At 36.0% G+C, this 20,558-nt stretch overlaps 2 protein-coding genes across 2 annotated transcripts in view; one reads left to right on the top strand and one right to left on the bottom strand.

The window, feature by feature from the left end:
• The window catches only part of LOC131012154 (endoplasmic reticulum oxidoreductin-1-like), a 606,214-nt gene that overhangs the window by 1,881 nt on the left and 583,775 nt on the right, over nt 1–20,558 (top strand). The window lies entirely within an intron of this gene.
• LOC131012161 (polyadenylate-binding protein-interacting protein 8-like) lies at nt 10,482–17,645 on the bottom strand. Its single transcript, XM_057940080.1, has 10 exons — nt 16,639–17,645; nt 15,333–15,443; nt 15,191–15,235; nt 13,754–13,826; nt 13,538–13,650; nt 13,330–13,389; nt 13,120–13,167; nt 12,962–13,030; nt 10,942–11,003; nt 10,482–10,861 (listed from the first exon to the last, which is right to left on the bottom strand). The coding sequence occupies exons 1-10, from the start codon at nt 17,038–17,040 to the stop codon at nt 10,804–10,806; spliced, it is 1,041 nt and encodes a 346-aa protein (XP_057796063.1). The 5' UTR covers nt 17,041–17,645; the 3' UTR covers nt 10,482–10,803.

Raw genomic sequence — 20,558 nt, 5'->3', positions numbered from 1 at the left:
GATTTTTTCGGATTGTAAATCTTCAACCCTAACCCTACACTTTCGGGTTTCGGGCTAGCCCATCGGGCTAATCAGGTTAAAGGCGTAAAAATAAAATTATCATTTGTATTTTATTATTCCTAATGATCTAATGTATAATGTATAAAATATACATAGATATTAAAGATATAAATTATATAGCAAAGCATGAAATGCAAAAATATACGATATTCAAGATTACATAAACAAAATTATATTAAAATGAGATAGTAAAATTTAACATGTATCAATGCACTAGAATCAATCTGGATTATTATTGAATAATTAGTGGATTTGCCATGCACGTCTCATTGACAGAAAATAAAAAAATTGGTATCACTTTAAAATGAAATACTAATAATTAATTTCTAACTAATGAGATACTAATAATCAATTTCTACAAAAAATTCATAATTAATTTCACTTTTTTCAATGAGATTGCACACACACACACACATATATTCTAACTAATTAATTTCACTTTTTTTAATGAGGCTACATATATATATTTAAGCAAATACTATAGATCTAAACATAGCAGAAGTTGTAACTGGATGCATCAGTCACAATTCCGTCAGCACACCGGGTTTTCGGGCTAGCCCTATCGGATTCCGGGTTAGTCGAGTGCGGGCTAATCGGGCTGGAGGTTTTTTCGGGTTGCGATTTTTCAACCTTAACCCTCTAATTTTGTCGGGTTATTCGGGTCGGCCCACGAGTTTCGGGCTGCATTGACATCCCTAGTTTGTAGGACAAATAAGAAATATTGGTTGTTTGGTAGCAACTGTGGTGGACTAGATTAAATTTACAAAAGTTGCAACTCCGCGCCCACCACTCTCGTCTTTCTTTGTCCGGAAGCACACCCTTTTTTCTCCGACTGGCAATCTGAAATTAGACATTAGTTTTCTTAGTAGATAAAAATGACAAGAAAATTGGTAACAATAATAGATAATTATTTTGCTGCATCAAATGAAATATATAGACCTAAAGCAACAAAACTTTTTAAGCAAAAACATGATTCACACAACACCACGGAGAAAGCTATTGAAATTGTAAACAGTTATTAGAAGCTACTAAAATAAATTTCAAGAAACGAATGATGGGAGCTCGAAAATGCACAGTAAACAGTTATTTAAACACATATTCACACAAAGAAGTTCTTGAAATTGTGTAAAACTACAATGCTTTGCTATTTCCAAAAGACTCATAGCATTAACCACGTGTGTTGCTTCAAAGTAGAGATGATTAAGCTTATTGCATAACAAGAACACAATTCTCCAATTTGTTTTCTTAGTTAAAAAAGGTATGTTAATGAATACTTTCCTCCTACAGATTCGATTTGAAAAACTTCATCTTCTTCCTCGCATGTTGCCTGCCGCCCGTCGCCCCCAACACTCAAAACATCCAACATACAAGAAATTGCAAAAAATAGGGGGAAATTTCATCAATTACAGAAAGAGAAATTCCATCAATTACACAAGAAAATCCATCATCAATGAATTCAATCAATACAAAGCTCGATTAAAGGTCGGAATCCATCTGAAAAATAGATATACCCAGGAGAAGAAAGAGATTCCAACGAATAATTGCGAGATTATACCGTACCTTGTCGACGGCGAAAAATATTCAAGCTCAGTGTTTGTCACAGAAATGGCGTCCGGCGTCCCTCCAACGTATTTGCGTTTTGATTTTTGAATTTGAGAGGAGTAAATTCGACTGGTTGTGAATTCGTGGGTATTTTTAAAAAAATTATATGCAAGAGTAAAATGGTAAATGTGAGTATTTTTTTAATTTTTTTTATCTTAATAATTTTTTTAAAAATTTACTATTTCAAAGTGGCTATTTTCAAAATTCACTCAAATAAAATATATAAAAATACATAACTTGTTAACTCTGATCGATAGAAAAGTCCACCTAAAATTTACATAAGGTTTATAAATAGTCTGAATATCTGTCTTTCCCCGAAGGCATGTGAAAGTTGAAATAATAGCAATAATATTCTTTTACAACACTCAATATGAACTCCACAAACGTCTCAAAAAAAAAAAATATGAACTCGACAAATCTTGGGCGTCAAGCACAATCATATGCATGTGCTCGCTTTCCGGTACACGCGCGGTTATGCTATTTGAAAAATTCAACATATTGTCCTTGTCTTAACTTTCCCCTGGGTTTCTTTCCATCACAAGAGTATGCAATGCATTACTAGTTTTAGACATTATCTCTTTATAAATTCTTTATTTTTTATTCTTTCTTTATAAACTTATTTACAATTTTATTACACATTACTCGTTATAAATCTCTTACTATTTTATCTCACTATTATAACATTATAATATAAGTGGATTCTTTCTTTCATTCACAACACACTTATCTAATATACTCCCTCTGTCTATGATAAGTGTTATCTTTTTGTCATTTTTGTCCGTCCACAATAAATGTGGTCTTTTCATTTTAGGACATATACCTTTATACTTTTACCTCATTCACACACAATATTTACAAAATGTCAATCTCACATACCATTTATTAATTAACTAATAATTCAATTTTGGTGGGATCCTTTCTCTACTTTATACACATCTCTCACTATCTCTTAAAATCCGTGCCCTCCCATCTACGCCACACTTATCATGGACGGATCAAGTATTTATTAAAATTCGTGCCACCAATAATCATGTATTCTCCTATGGAACAGAGAGAGTAGTAGATAATATCTTATGTCCTACTTAAAAAAAAAATATTTTTCTCCCTCCGTCCTTATAAAAAATATTCATTACTAAATAGCACGAATTTTAATAAAGTAGTTGAATGTGTTGTGAGTAGATTAAGGGTCTTACTTTATTGTGAGTGGAAAATTTATCAAAAATAGATTGAAGGGAAGAAAATGATAAATAAAATACATTTATGAGGATGAAGATTGAAGAGGATGGAGAGAGTACTATATTTGTGTAAGCAAGTCATAGTTTTAGTGGCCAAGATCTTATTTGTGTGTTAATTATATGCTGCTAGGAAATCATGAAGAATTATATAAGACTTTGTTGCACGTGCTCGTTTGGGTAGCCAAAAGCTGAACCACATGTGTGAAATACAAAGGTCTAATGTTTAATTCTCATCATCCTCTTCCAATCTGAACAAATAAATAAATAAATAAAACACAAACACAGAGAAAAATACATGTGCACTGCAGTTATACATCATTTACCTTGAGGGTAAAGAAATTTAAGTAAGACAAAAAGAAGATTATTACAAAATATAAGGTTTCCACAAGTAGGAATAGTCTTACATCTCAAGGTCAAAATTAAGTTTATGGGCAAAATTTAACTCCCTCCACAACAACAACAACAACAACAACAACAAAATAAAAATAAAAAATAAAAATAAAAAATAAAAAATAAAAAAAAATCATGTTTACTCCCTTTTTTTATCTACAAAAAAGAGTTACATTAACTTTTTGAACCATCACATCATACTTTTTATCTTATATTTAACTATAAATTGTATTTTTGTAACACACCGCTTTTTCCTCATTTTATATATAGGGTTAATTGCCGCTAAATGTTCCCAAAATTAAAAAATCTGGCGTGTTAAATACACGAATTGAGAATTCGTTCTTAATGTTCCCAAAATTAAAAAATCTGGCGAGATGACATGACAAATACCTATGACATGTCAATTTCATGCCAAATCAGCTATGACATGTCATTGTTTTAATTTTTTTAATAATTTTATTTATTTATAATTAATTTTTTTTTAAAATAAAAATCACCTGCGCTACCCCATACCCAAACACCCCCCCAAACCTACCCCCTTCCCCAACCCCCCGACCACCACCTCCCCAAACCCCCGGCGCCACCCCGACCATCACCTCCCAAACTCCCGGCCTGCAAACACCCCCCAAACCTACCTCCTTCCCCAAACCCCGTTCGCCTCCTCCATCTACCCTCATCCCCACCCACATCGCCGCCTCATCCACCCACGTCGCTTTCCTCACCTTCCGCCTGCTCCACGCCGCCGAGACTTAGGGTTTGTGGCTTCGGGATCGGAGGAGAGCAACCATGCCCTTTCTTCGCCGTCAGTCGCATCTTTCTCTCTCTCTATTTTCGGCTCGTCAACAACCCTCACCCAAATTCATCCCCATTTTAGTTTGTGAATTTGGGGATTTGTTGATTTAGGGATTTTATTGATTTCATCCCCAAATTTACCCCTTTCTGAAATCTCGTAGATTTATCCCGGAAATTGAGGAGTCCTTTTGCTCACCGGCGAAATCTCGTGAATTTCTTCGTCTGGGGTTTAGGGGAAGAGGTGGCGGAGGAGGAGGGCGGCAAAGCGGGCGTTATGGGTGCGGAGAGTGTGGGTTTCTTCGTCTGGGGTTTGGGGGGAGAGGTGGCGGAGGAGGAGGGCGGCATAGCGGGTGTTGTGGAAGAGCGCGGTGGCGGCGGGAGGAGGAGGAGATGGGGAGGGTGAGGTCGCGATATGGTGAGGCGATTTGAAGGAAGGGAGGCCACGATTTGCAGAGCGGCGGTGAAAGGCGAGAGAGAGATGGACCGGCGGCGGTTGTAGGTGAGTGTGTGTGCAGGCGGAGATGGGCGGTGGTGGTGGTCTGGTGGCTGGAAGTCCAGAGCTCGGCGATGGTGGTGGCTGGAAGTCCAGAACTCGGCGGCGGTGGTGGTGTGCAAGAGAGAGAGATTTCTGCAATTTTTTTTTTCTTTTTTTTTAATGTTGTTGGAAATCAAAACGACGTCGTTTTGATTTTGAAAAAACGACGTCGTTTCCTTACGCCGCCGACTATGCCACGCTGTAATTACGGTAGTCCACGTCAGTTTCAAATTAGGCGAATTTTTTAATTTTGGGAACATTAAGAACGAATTCTCAATTCGTGTATTTATACGCCGATTTTGAAGTTGGTGAGAATATCGCGAAATTTCAAAAAGCTTTTGAATTTAGCGGCAATTAACCCTTATATATATTTTGAGATTTACCATTAAGAGCACTGAGGTATAAACAATAGCATATGACAAGGTGAAATATCCCAATAGATTGAGTTATTATTTTTTTTATGATGGAGCTAGTGAGTATATCACCATGAGAGAATATGTTATGATGATACTCGATTAGAGTAAGTGAGAGTCATTATTGAGAAGAGTTGAGATAGAGAGACGGTTGAGTTAACGTTAGATTTTTCACCGACGTTAGGTTTTCAATAAGTTTGATTATGTGAGAATATTTGAATGATTGTTGTGTGACCTACTTGATGCATATGTGATTGTGATTGAGTGATTATGTTTTTCTTGTTTTGATTGCACACGAATTCATTTTGAATTTTCAAAATGATCGATTAAGTTTTATCGATGAATAGATTAATTATTAATCGAGTAATAATTTTTCTTGATGAATTTTCTCAGAATTAATTTTTCTGAGATAGATGTGAAGTGAATTATGTGTGTACTAATTATTATCATTATAATTATTTTTAGTCACACAATTATTTGATGATTGAATAATGACTTTATTAATGAGACGTGTACCTCAATTTATTTTTACTAAACTATACTATATGATTGTGGTACACGATTTATTAATACTAAGCATTGTGATACATGAATTAAATATAATTAAAGCATGTTGGGAGTCAAAGCAAGTGGCGAAGACACAAGATTAAACTATAATATTATTGCTTGGAAGCTAAGTATTTTCACTTAAATAAAACACATCATTCCTCATTCATCCCCCATAGTAGCCCCCCCCCCCCCCCCATCTCTCTCTTCTCTCCCAATTTTCTTCATCCACCACCATTGTTGAGCAAGTAAAAAGCTTCACAAGCCACTTCTACACCATAATCACCTATTAGATCAAGCTAAAAACATCCATATATCCTTAAAACAAAAGCTTGGTTGAACGTTTGAGCTTGGAGTCAAGAAAGTGGAGCTATATTTTTCTCCACAAAAATCATAAGAGTAAGCTTCTAATCACATGAATCTACTTATGGTTGAGCTATATAAGCATGAATATGGATGATTAAAGCATGAAAACAACTTCTAATTCAAGTTTGTAATTTTTGAAAATTAGGGTTGAAAGCCTTAATTTTTTTTTCATCTTCTAATCTTTAAGTGAGACCATATTTATGCTATTGGGAGTTTATTTAATCATCTTTTATATGTAAAGCATGAGTTTATTATGATATATGAATGTTTGAATATGTTAGTTTACATGACTCTAGAAAGGTTAAAGTTCATGGATTTATTGATGAATTGGTTGTGATTATGAACTTGTGAGATTGTTGGGATGATATTTGATGGATTAGAATGATGATTAGAGATGATTGATGAAGATTGAGATGAATTAGTTTGATGAGGAATAGGGTATAGTTGGCTAACATGCATAAGTGGGCAATTTGATGAGTTAATTTGGCTAGCTTAAAAAGCTACTGACTTGATGAAATTCGATGGGGTTCTTGATACCCAAAAATTTTGAAAATTTTATGGTGGGTATATAAGAGTGTTATGAACGTCCATATAAAATTTCAAGTCATTTGGACATTGTTTTCTACCCTTTTAAATACAAAACTCGAACTGCAACTTTCTACCGAGAATTTTGAGAGAATAGACACTAGAGTCACCCTTTTCAGTAGCTTCCCCTGAGTGTTTTCCTTCCAAATTTTTATTGTAAATATATGAATGTGTTGTATAGCTACCCACAAAACTTCAAGATATTTAGGAAAGGTTTACTATTTTTCAAAAATCCAAACTTCCAGTTGTACAAAACTGCCGAATATGGTAGACTGTGGGAGAATGGTCATATCTCTTGAACCACTTATAGTTTTGCAACCTACTTTATTAAAAATGAAACTAGACTTCAATAGGTTTCCAATGGTATGAGTCTCAAACCCAGGAGAGTTCCGAGGCGAAACAGTTTATTTCTTGAAGTTGAAACAGAGTATATGGGTCAAGTGTAGGTGTTCAAAACACTCCTACTTTTGATTTATTGTAATTTCAAATGTTAATGGTGATGACTATACACCATATTAATTCATGAAAAGGCTATTGGAGTGTATCTATCTATATATATATATATATATAACTTTTTCCGAGTTTAATTTACCAAACCGAATTTGGTTTTTCTTGAGAAGTTTAATTACATAATTGTGTCGTTGAGTATCATGTGAATTTTATGTGAATTATCGAGAATGTATTAAGGAATGTGATAAAATGCCATAACTTGTGTATGTGATTTATTTTGTTTAACTGTTTCAAGAATAAAGATAAAATATTCTTGCCTTTCTAAATTAAAATTTTTGGAAATTTTTCCCCAACTAAAATATTTTATTATTTAAAAAAAATGAGTTTCAATATGTGATTAAGTTTCAGTATGTGATTGTTAGATGCTATATGGGTTTGATTATCTAGGAGTTTTTTCCTTAATGGAATTTTAGACTTAAAAATTTGGTGATGAGTCGAGAGTAGAAACGGTGAATATTTAGGAAGTATTATTAATATAAGATTGATTAGTAGAGAGTACTAATGAAGAGTAGTACTAAGATGAGAACAGTGAATTTAGTGAGGAATTTTCTAATCGACGTTTATTTTATTACATGAACCGTCTACGCGAATGATGATGTCTGATGGTACGAGTTGAGGGCGTAAGTGAGATCACTCCAAAGCACGAGAGCTAAAGCTAGGATTGCCAGGTGGGCATTACTTTCTTATACTCTATTACTGATTTTCCAAAATGATAATTATGATGATGTTTATGAGTTTTAAAAATGATTTGGGATTTAATGATGATGTTTAAACTAATTAACTTGCCGAATTTTGTTGACGACGAGCCTGTACGTTACCCTCTACGGATGAGACGAATTCGGGTCCTGCCAAAAGTGGGATTGTGTACACAGAGGTGACCGTGAGCTGTATACCGGGTTGGCCAGTCAGAAATGATTGTGAACCGACTGTCGGGTCGGCCGGTTATGGTGCTTGAGAATGAGGCCTACTTCTCAGTACCTTGATGATGATGAGTTGTAGAAGTGGTACTACATGCTGAGTATTTTTTACTATAGTCTATCATTCATTGTTTATGATGCTTATAATTTATCAATTGCTTACACGGGTTCTTTTGAGTAAAACCCCTGTGTATAGCTTAAGTGGCAAGTTAAATTTATAGCTCTAAGAGCGAGATTGTTTATTTTCGGCTTATGTCCACTGAGTATTTTATACTCAGCCCTACATGTATTTCTAAATGTGCAGGATGAGCAAGGACAAAGATTGGATGGCCGCTGGAGGGTTTGTTGTTTCAGACGTCTTTTGGTACTGTATTCTGTTCCCATACGGTAGTATGAACAGTTGAAGACTTTTTTTTTAACTTAATTAAGATTGTCACTCTCAACTATATGTCTTCATACATATAATCTGATCACGTTTTGCTGTGCTACCCTGAACAATATGAATTCTTGTAAATATTTAGCTATACTCCCTTTGTTTTTGTTGACAAGAATTCTGATGCTTTTGGATTTATGAAGCCAACAATATTTCTATTAATGTTGACGATATTTTATTTGCTTTAGCATGATTTATTATTAGCTTCCGCTTGATGAGTTATCTAGTTTCCCTTGTTTTCCCTTATCATTTTATTAGTCGTATCGATACCCGGTCTACGCTATCACTGGCTAGATGTCGGGCTGCGATAATTTTCATTAAATTTTTTAACTAATAATATACTTTTATTTTATTTTTTTTGTACTAACACTACCCCTTACCTTTATTCTACTTACAACAACTTTAAGAACTTTACTAAACTTCGTGTCCACCCTTAAACGAAACTCTATTTCGTGGACGAATATAGTACTCCCTCCGTCCGCGATATCGTTTCCACATTGTAGATGGCGCGGGTTTTAAGAAAAGTGGTGGGTAGTAGTGGATATGTAGTGAGTGAAGTTTGGGTCCCACACTTCCACTATTGTTGTGAGTGAAAGTTTGTGGACCCTACTCCTATAAATGGAAGTGGAAACGATATCGCGGACGGACTAAAATGGCAAATGTGGAAACGCATTCGCGGACGGAGGGAGTATATATTTATGACATATATGTAATACTCCCTCCGTCCCAATAATGAAGACACACTTCATTTGGGCACGAAGATTAAGGAGAGATAGTTTAGATGATAAAGTATTGTGGCCCACACCATTAGTGTAGTTGATTAACTTTTGTTTATTGAATTTATTTACTTTTATTTATATATTTCAGATTGATTTTTTAATTTAAAAATTCATAATTTCGACCACCACCGCCGACCACCACTCTTTGATCCGGCGAGCCATCGCCGCTGTGCCCGTCACCCCCTTTCCCTTCGCCCCTGCTCTCTCCGATCTGGGATCCACAAAATATACCCCAAATAAAAAAAAAAAAAAAACTGTAAATTTGGAACCCCCAATTCATACACGCAAATAAGAAATAATCCCCAAAATCAATTCAAAATGATCCGCTCAGCATTGTCGAATCGGGAAGGGGTAGCGGAGGAAGTATTTTGAACGAAGGAGGAGAGAGTGGGCAGGCGGTTGTCGAAAGTGGAAAAGATGAATTGGGAAGGTGAAAGGTTGCCATATCCCTTGAAGGTTTGTCTGGTGTGGGGGATCGATTGATTGAGGAATTGATTGGGAAATTGAAATTGGGATAAGGAAATTATCTGTGTGGGGCGTTTGGTTTAGGGGGAGAAATCAAATCACAAATGGTGGTCAGCTAGCCTCGAATCTCGCCCAAAATCGAACGCCTCTGCTCCTGTTCCGCCGGAGGGATTCCTGTTCTCGCCCAAAATCGAACCAAGGTAGAGGGATTCCAGAACCAAGGCGGAGAGGTTCTCGCCCAAAATCGAACGCCTCTCACCCAAAACCGAACGCCGCCCTGCAAACCCTAGCCACTAGAACCAGATCCGCCAGAGAAGAGAAGAGGATGTGGCGACTGTTCGGTCAGAGAAGGCGACGGCGGCAGACACAAAGGTCTAGAGAGAGAGATGAGCGAGAGAGATGATGGAGAACCGAGAAGGAAAGAGAGAGCGGTCGGACATAGAGAGATGTGAGGGGAGGAGGAAGGCAGTCGCAGCGCAGCACCAGAGCCGCCGTTTGCCGGAGAAGGCAGAGAGAGTGGCAGAGAGGCCGGAAGTAGCAAAGAGGAGAGACATAAAGAAAGAATTTCGGGTTTTGTTTCTTGTTTATAGTGTAATTATGGTGTAGTTAATTAAGTATTCTTATTTCCTAATTATTTCCTTATTTAAAAGTGTGTAGAAACTGTCTTCATTAAAAGTCTCAATCCATAACGTGATCTTTAAAAATATTTGTTTAACAATTAAAAAAAAAGTGAAATACTACAATGATGGCACTGCCTTATATTAGTATGTATTTTATGCCAACAAAATATACATATTTTATAAGCAAAATGTAAACATATTGTTAGTGAATTAATAGACCTACGCACAATAAATAACCTGTAATCGAACCCTTGGGCAAAACAAGGGCAGCGGCGATTTCTCCATTTATTTTAAGCAGCATTGTAGTAGTGAAGCTAGAGCGCATTCCATGTTTAAATATAGTGAAACGTAGCCGAGTTTGCGATCATCGAAAAAAACAAAACTCAGTAACATCAAGAATTTAAATTCAGGAGCAAGAAAGAAAGAAAAGAAAATGTCACTGTTCCCAGGAAAATGGAAAGCTGAAACAGAGTAAGTTTCATGACCACTTCTATTTTGAAGCAGGTCTCTTCCAAGAGAAGAAACAGCAACCTTCACCTTCACGAGACAGACGAGTTACTGCACTCCAGCTTGGGGCATCCGTGGCCTCACCGGTGTCTTTGAAGGGCTCACCCTACGACAATTTCTCAAACATGTTAGAGGAAAGTTCGAGATTTGGGATGGAACAAGTGGCAATTGAGGAAACCGTGTTACCTGATACGCTGGGATCCCAGGATTTCACCACAGCAGTCGAGAGCCAAGATTGCACTCTCAGCCTGAAATGTGATTTGAATGAGAACTAACTTGTAAAAAATTTCATGGTATTCGAAGTCTAAATCAGAGAAGTAAGTAGACAGATAACTAGATAGATATATCATTTACCCCCCAACTCCTAAAAAACGAATAGACCAATGAAGAAAAAATATCTCAAGTAGGCAGTGTAGTGGACAAAATTCGTATAAGTCCAATAAGCAAAAATTGTGTGGGCCAACGGACTTACCTGATCAAGTGACCCATACCCCAATTGATGAAATGAGACCAGAGTCAAATCCACAACCCAATTGATGAAATGAGACTAGAGTCAAATCCACACACGGGGGATACGTGAGTCCATCAAATAAAATCCTAAAACGCGCAGTTACTTGATGACTAAGTCAAACGAAAGTCGCAGGAGATTGTTTCCTAAGAAGTCGGAACTACTAGGATTGCAACGGGTATTCCAGCAAAACCCTAACCCTAGCCGCCTCCCCGTAGGTCCGTCATATATATAAACTAACTCACTAATAAAATCCGGCGTCCACAATCACTCGTATCCACTCTTGCACTCGCACACGATCTCTCACCCTCATTCTCTCTCGTATTCCCCGCTCTTCCGTTCACGCTCACAACACTCTAGGGTTTCGATCGCCCGACTAGCCCAGACGTCCGTCGCCCTTTATTCCACGTTGCTCAATAATCTAACTCCGATCACCGGGACACCCCGATCCTCTGGAGAACACTCTTATTACTCTCTTTTCTAGTGTTTATTATTTCCTTACGTTACTGTTATTTATATCAATTCACTAACTTGAGCGTCGGAGGCCCTTCTATCGACAACCCCACTAGTGCTCCTCGGAGGTTCTAACGTTGCTTGTGGTTTCAAGTTGCTAGTGCCCGTCGATCCAGACGTGACTGTTGTCACTTCCGTAATTTTCAGATTCAGCCCCAACAGGCACCAATCTAGATCAACTTTTGACATATTAACTGAAAATATGATTTAATGATCCATCTCCACAATGCAAAAAATACGAGGGAAGAAAATCTAAGCAACGTCATCTTCAGTTTCAGGCCCTTGCAGACTTTCTACAAGTTTACCTCCACAATCTGAGAAATTAGGGTTCACTAGCTTAAGCCAAGGTAGCAGGCTTTGAATTGGTGCGTTAGTTGAATACTTCAGTTTTGTAACATAAAAGACTAAACATGTATGGCTCTCACAAAGCAGAGTGCAGGCAGTCATCATCTCAGCTAATTATATAGAAAAGCTATAAGTTCTATTATCAGTTGTTCAGCTTCTTGGGATTGTTCTTAACTTCTTGGTAACATAATTTGCATTCCCCTGCAATTTTGTGATTGGAATAAAGGGTTAGACATCGCTTTTGTTTCTGGACCCTAGTTCGTTTTGTTATTTAAGTAGTAGAGTCCAGTTATTTAGGATTATATTAGTTGAGTCGGCAGATGATCTGCTTGGGCGGGAAGGTTTCATCCTGATCAGCACTTGGCGCAGGTTCACTTGTAAGTTCTTGTTTTCTTAGGAGGTTCTCCTGCAAGTTGTTTCTCTTCTCTTTCAGTTTCATTTCATTCATTAAAAAATATCTTTTGAGTTCTCTATCATCTCAAACTAACCTTCCCCACATTCACTATATCATTGTCCAACTCCTTGAAAGGTTAAAAAGGTGGTTTTGGATCTAACTGATGGCATGGCCTTATTCTACATAACCCACATGCACTATCTCCATGCAATTTTCATATATATATGTATACATTGAAAGAGCATGCACATGACAAAGTGAAAGCTCCGAGGTTTTGAAGTTATCCTCAAATGTTCCCATGAATGAACCATGGTTAAACCATACTTAGGCATATAGGAAAAAGAAAATTAATTAATACCATGAAGAATTCAACAAAACCAATAACTAGAAACAAGAAATGAGAACACAGCCAAATTATAGTAATGTAAATAAGAAAAGCAGCATACCATGAAGAATTCAACAAAAGCAATTCGTGTAGAGTGCATGTGATCTCCCAAGAGCCTCAGGCGCGAAACCTGGAAATTAAGTGATTTATCCGGTCATGCAATTCCTTGCACGCTACTAGCAAAGGTGAATATGACATTATTATAACTTCAAGGCATACCTCCCCACATCTTGTTTCAAAGAAATTCTTGACATCAGCTTGAGTAACCTAGATAAGACAATCTTATCAGAGAAATATTTAGCCCTATTTAAAAATTAAAATAAAATCTTCAGGAGACAGCACCATAGCTACATTTTGTTCATCAATTACATACAAGTGCCAAATTAGAAAATTAAAAAAAGGAGAGAGAGAGAGAGAAATGATGCATACCTTCTTATCAATATTTGTACAGTAAACTGTCCTTGCACACATTTCACGCTCATCCTCCGACTGCAAATAAATTATAGAATTGGATAACTTTAGTTACAAAATAGATGTCAGAAACACACAAGATATATATGCAATCAATTGAGAGGGGTGGGGGGAATTCAAGAAAGTTCTCTTGAATAGAATAAGAATGGTAATGATTAATTCTTACCCTGGGAAGGAATGTAGGATTCACAGGGAGAATAGCAGTTTTAGAAGGCAAGACCTTGATCGGAGAGAAACCTAAGAGTGTACCGGAAAGGATAAGAGCAGCTCTAGCAGAATCTGTTAATTTTAGGACATGAGGAAAGAAAATGTTTAAGAGATCAGACATTCATGGTATGGAACTCCAAGGAAAGAGGGGGAAAAAAGGAAAAGGATGACCCACAATCATCTGCAAATTCTACAAAAGCAAAGCGAAGACGGGAGTGTGGGTCACCACATACCCGACAATCAAGAACCTGCAAAATAAATTTAGAGGTTTACTGTGCTGAATTAATCTTCCATTGGATGTTCCGGGTAAGATTAAGAAACTACTGAAGAAAGGAGTTGTATATCATTATTGTTTAAGTTAAATGAAGTAAAAGATAGAACAAGACAAAAATTCTCTTATAAAGAACACAAGATTTACATTTAGAAAATAGAGAAACATAGTTAGAAAGGATCCTAAGTGGAGCCACAAGCAAAACTCTATGCATGCTTTCCAGCCAAAGAGGAAGTAAGAAAATAATTTAAAAAATAGTCAATTTACATGTGCAATTATATTGACCAAATATTAATAGCTAGAACAAATTTAAACAAACTAATTTTATAATAGGACTAGTATTGTAGCAGTAGTAATAAATTTGAAGTTAGCAAAATTTGCAACCCTTATGGTTAGGGAGATGGACTGTTTTATGGATTGGTTGAAGGTGTATGCTAGGAAACACTTAATTTAGCATGACTGAAATTGGGAGGATCAAGATTTATTTTCGGGACAATTACGATAAAATTGAGAAATTAGTAATGATATTCTCTTGATTTTATGCTACTATATTCTATTTATGTATAAAGCCTACAAATAGGTTGTGTATTTTTCTTAACTGTGCTGGAACTCATAGGAAAGACAAAAAAGGAATTATTAGGGGGAAAAAAGCATGCCGAAACTAGAGGACAAAAAAGGAAAATATAGCAAGTACCATGATGTTGCGTCTAAGAACCTACGGAACTTGCCAACCAAATTATAATCCACATTAATATTTTATATATATTTAAATTATGAGCGTATAGGTCGGTTTCTTAGTCGAATCAAAATATCAATTCATCATACGTTTAAGGTAGAGCACCATCTTGTAATACAAACATTCAAGCAAGGAAAAAGATAAACCATAGTGCTACACTTGCCAAACGAAAGACTAAACTGTAATATCATGATAGAAATTAAAATAATCTTTATAGTGAATACCGCTAAGAAGCTCAAGACGAGTAAAATATAATTTTTAAAAGCAGCACTAGGTGGTTTCTGAAATGACTTAGAAAGGAGTAGGGCAATAAGAATAGCTATATTGGAGGACAGAAAAAACCATATACGGAAGAAACCATACAGAAGGATATGCAAGCAAACCTAAAGAGAGGATGTCGATCCAAGATATGTCGTTTTTTGCTGCAAGGAAGCATGTAAAGGCAGTATACAAAAATATGGCTGCAAACTAGTGATACGAAGAATAGGTAGCAAAGTAGGCCAAATTATTTTATCTTTCAACTCATTATAAAGATGAAGTGTCAGGCTGACATTGTTAAGCATGCAGAAAATATTCACATGACAGTGTCTCTCCGCAGAACTTACTTGTCCATAGCTGCTGAATAAGGCAGCAAGCCGCTCCTCAGTAATCTTGAATCAACAATAAAAGGGATAATCAGGTAAAAATTCTGAATGAACACCAAATTGCCGGCCCTAGGACAAGATGAAGTTCATCAACTTCACTTACATTGTGATCAATGTCGGAGACATAGACAGTTCGCCTAATGCTGTCTTCCCTTTGAGCTCTAGCAGCTCTGCCACTCATTCTCCTCCTGCTTGAGTTGTAGTTGTTTCTTCTCTGAGAAAAGATAATTTTAAAGTGTGTGCAATTAGAAATGGTACAAGCGAGTAGTAGCCAACCCAACCAAAGGAATGCAAATTTCAAACTTTCAGTTAACAAATTATAATAAGTGTGTCAAGAAGGCCCTAAATAGACAATGTGACTAAGTAGGTGTGAAGCCAAGAAATCAGGAAGCCACTGAGACCATTACTAGTTGTTTTACAGACCAATAGAAAATTCTTGCATGTAAATGCTTTCCATATACATTTTACAAACGTGCATCATGTGTATAGAAACAAGATTATTAATCCAGATAGAGAACTCATTCTAACAAATCAAACATGAAGTGGATATTACTTATTAGTAATGATAACAATAGCCTGATGTTTCTAATCCATTGAACATAGTGCATGTAGACATACAAGGTGAGAATCTAAATATTAAGTACACGGGTGAAAATCTATTCTTTTACAGCCAATATATGAAAAATCCAATATCAACTAAGCAATACTTATCTCAAGAAATCACATAAAAAAACAACATAACTGAGGTTAATTATTCCTCAAACAAAGAAAAATATTGACATTATCTATATACTGGCTCATAATCCTATAAAGTGCCCTGATCAGAAATAGTACAATTTTGCAGCAGAAATAAGAAAAGTATGAGACCAAATTACACATTAATTTAAGATTTAACAGTCCATTAATTATAATATATATGCCAAAATATCATGACCACCAGAGAACTATTGAAAGGGGCAGAAGAGCTAAAAGCCTTTTCATGATGATACACTGAAACAATTAAATCAATGAAAAATACAGCAAATATATTCATCCACAAGCGCATAAACCTTTTCCTCAACATCATTGGTATAAAATTATTTTCAACAGCTAAAACGAAAATCCCATTTTCAGAAACAGATAATATGATGTAGAATTGAACTCAAGTCAAGAGTTAAGACAATCAGAAAAGGTTACGACTATATCAAAAAAAGGTTCGTAAGAAACTAATTCATTCAAACTCGTAAACCAAACCTCAAAAGTGCTTCAGCAAGTTTCAAAATCATTACAATTAGAATAAAAAATGCACATAAGCCAAATCAAAATAGTAGTGATCAGTATAGCATCAAGCACCATGTAGATTAAACACGATTATAACAAGTTAACAACCAGAATTACAAAATTCAATTGATGAGAGAAAGTGTATATACCCTTCGATTATTAGGGAAACCATCATTTCCCAAATTCTTATCTGAAAGCACAAAGTTGTAATCACCCATTTGGCCATAATAATAATTGGAAGGAAAAAACTCCTTGGCCATGGGATTCAACTTGAGTTTCTTCAGCATATCAACAATTTCCTTCATTTGCAGCTCCGATTTTGAATCCGCATTCGAATTCGAATCAGATATTTTAACACCATTACTTGCATCCGATTCCCCAGACTTATCAGAACTGAAATTCTCATTTTCATTTTCGTTATCAATTTCAATTTTCTCAACGATTTTTTCACTAGGAGGGCTAGGATTTTTGGGTGATAAAGGCTCAACAACAGCAATTTGGGAATCAACTCCAACCACTCCCTCACCAGACACCTCTGCACCAGCAGCCATGGAATCAAAACCCAGAAACACACAGAAACCCCAAATTACAAGAATTCAAGAAAGAAAAACACTATCCACACAAAAATTCAGACTATAGATATCAAAACAATCCAATCTTTATTAGGCTTCTTATCTCAAGGATAAAAACCCAATCCTTATATCTCTATGAACAAAATAAAAATTAAAAGATACAGAGATCAGTTCAAGAAAAGGGCCTCGTTTGTCTATCTCAGATTACGGCGATCTCCTCATACAATCTAGATGGATTCCCTCAATGTGTGTGTGTGCGCACCTAATAAATAGAGGACCTATAACCTAAAACCCATTTGGTGAAAAAGGTCAGAAATGGTATAAATTGGTAATGGGAGAGAGAGTTAAAAAAAGAGTGAGAAAATGCAAAAATAAATTCAAGGGCTTTCTGTAACCAATTCTTGATCACAAGTGGCAGTGGATTTTAGAGGTGGTTTATGGAAGAAACCAACAGGTGGCCTAGGCTTTTGGCTCCTCACTCACACACACAATCTGTGCATACTTTTATACAAGAGAGGAATGAAGGAGTTGAATATAATGTAGTATTAAAGTTAGGGGCGTTAGAATTTGGTGGGGGTGGGGGTGGGGTAACCTAAATACGTAGAATGATTTAAGGTTGGCTTGTTATAGTTTGTTACTTTCTATGAGAGAGGATATTGTTTTCATAAATTATAACTGCCTCTTTTTGGTGGGATTATAATTATTTTTTTCCTTATCTATTACATGAAATTTCTCCTTAATTTATTCGTTATTCCTCGTGTGATTGATTGTTAGGTGGTTGGACCGTAGTTCGGATCATTTGTTATAACCTAAGTTGAAATGTTGTTACTGTTATATGAATATCATAAAATAAGGGTCTTTGAACAGGTTCTAATAGAGTGAATACAATACAATACAATATATGAAAAGAAGAAACTGAAATTGATTAATAATTCTTAAAGAGGCTACAAAGCCAAATACTTTGTCACAACATAGCGCCCCTAAACAATATCTTAATGCCTTAATTCACGCTGAAGAATGAAATAAATACTTAGATCATCTCCGTGCGAGAGCCACTTAAACTATTCCCATAAGCAACTTTCCCTCAATTCAACCTTCAATTAAAATATTTATTTATCTTCCTTCCACATATACAACTCAATCTTTATTTTATTTCTACTCATTAGTGAACACTCAAATTACTCAAATATTTTTTATTATATTATATTTTTATTCTTATATTAGCCATAATAATTTTAAATGTATTTACAAAATTTTATAAAATAGAGAAAAAGTAAATAATTTTTAAAATTCAAATTTTACTTGATCACAAACCAATATTACAAGAGTTAAATAAAATTAAAAATACATAAAGCAAATTACAAACAGATATAGAAAATTTAAATTACAAGTACAATAAATGCAAATTACATATTCATTAGTCGTGCCGAATTTTTCCCATATGTGCTCAATTAAGTTTTTATGAAGAGTGTTATGAGTTTCTCAATTGCGAAGTTGATCTCTGGTTGACCATGTAATTAGATATACTTGCAATTTTGTCAGTTGAGTAGTGAATAGATAGTATGTGTCTTGTTCATCTTCTACTGTCATATTGTGCATGATGATACAAGCCATCATAATTTTTTCCATCAAAATCTTATCCCAAATGAGACATGGCCGTCGAATAAATGTATGAAGAGTTTGTAGAACTCCAAAGGCTCTCTCGACATCTTTTCTTATAGCCTCTTGGTGTTTAGTGAACAACTTGTGCTTTCGGAGCACTAGACTTAAAATTGTCTTGACAAATGCAGCCCAATAAGGATATATGCCATCAGTGAGATAATATGCTCTATCATTTTGACAACCATTGACCACATAACATATCTTTGGTGCTCTACCTTCTAAGATATCACTAAAAATTGGAGATCAATGAAGTACATTAATATCATTGCATGAACCTGGAGTTCCAAAGAATGCATGCCATATCCATAAATCATACTCCCTCCGTCCCACTGTAAGTGAGACCTTTTTTTTGGGCACGGGAATTAAGAAATATGTATTTTGTATGTAGGTGAAAAAGTGAAAAGGTGTTTAAAGGGAAAAGCTTTTACTCAAAAAGGAAAGAGTCTCACTTACAGTGGGACGCCCAAAATAGAAATAGTCTCAGATACAGTGGGACGGAGGGAGTATGATGCAACGACTTCCAAAATGATTATTGGTTTTCCACATTTTCCTGAATATTGACCAGCCCAGGCAGTAGGATAATTCTTCCATTCTTAATGCATGTAATCAATACTTCCAGTCATGCCAGGAAAACCACGTTGTTCCCCAACATAGAGTAGTCTTTGCAAATCTTGTTGATCATGGCTTTTAAGGTATGTGTCACCAAAGCAAGAAATGATACCTTCTATGAAATGAATGACAACATCTCTGGTGACTACTAAACTCATTCATAAGTATTCATCAACAACATCGGTTGCAATTCAATAAACCAACACCCTCATAGCTCCAGTGCATTTTTGTAGTGGTGAATGACCTTGGCTACCTGTGTAATCATGTCTCTGTTGAAAACATTCGTCAACTGGCAGTAACGACATCCACTATACGAAGGAACAATGATTTCTGCATGCGAAATCTATGTCGGAAGAGCTCTGAAGTATACATCGGATTAGGAACAAAATAGTCGCTCATCAAACGTTGCTAACCAACTTCACGTTCCCTAATACAATACCTTTTTTTTAGTGGTGGAAGAAGGAGTTCCTAAAATAAGATTGAATTGTTAGGAGCATATCGTCAATAATGCGATAAATTTGATGATTTTGTTGATAACGTCGTTCTTCCCATTCATCTGAAGATAAAGATGAAGATGACTTTTCAATGATAGACATTTTGCTGTAGAATGAGTTAGCTATTGGATAAGAGGTATACTATATAGAAAAATAAATGTAGTTATAAGATTCAATTTTAATTTATCTGGCATATGCATGTGAACCACTCCTTTATGTTTTTGACAAATTTGGATGGACATGTGCATGTGAAACACTAGGGAATCTCATGTTGATATATTTTATATATGAAATTTTGATGGACTACCACGTGAAGAGTGTTAGGGATTCTTATAGTTTTTTGACAAATTTGGATGGTGATGCGTCTTCGACTTTTGGGCCATTTGGCCCTATTTTTCTCTTTCTTTTGTTTTGTTCCTCTAGGGGAGAAAACAGGTATTCAGGAGGAGGAAGCTCGGAAAAGGGCATATGCACGAAATATGGTCAGAATGGGCATTACCGGAACAAAATTATCCAAACTTCCAGAAGTGAAACTTATCAGGAAGAGAGCTCGGCGAAGTACCCCTCAGAACCATTCGAGGCGCGGAAACCTCCGATGTGTACCACCTGGTGTGAGGCTAACCGAAGGAAGCAGTTGGTAAGGCCATAACAGCAGTCGTAGTCAGCACAGATGAGCTATATATGAACCAGGAAGAGAGCTCGACGAAGTACCCCTCAGAACCATTCGAGGCG

The sequence above is a fragment of the Salvia miltiorrhiza genome, chromosome 2 (genome assembly GCF_028751815.1).
Source record: "Salvia miltiorrhiza cultivar Shanhuang (shh) chromosome 2, IMPLAD_Smil_shh, whole genome shotgun sequence".
NCBI classification, from domain to species: Eukaryota; Viridiplantae; Streptophyta; class Magnoliopsida; order Lamiales; family Lamiaceae; genus Salvia; species Salvia miltiorrhiza.
Note: the sequence above shows the minus strand (reverse complement) of the source record. Positions and strands in the feature narration are given on the sequence as shown.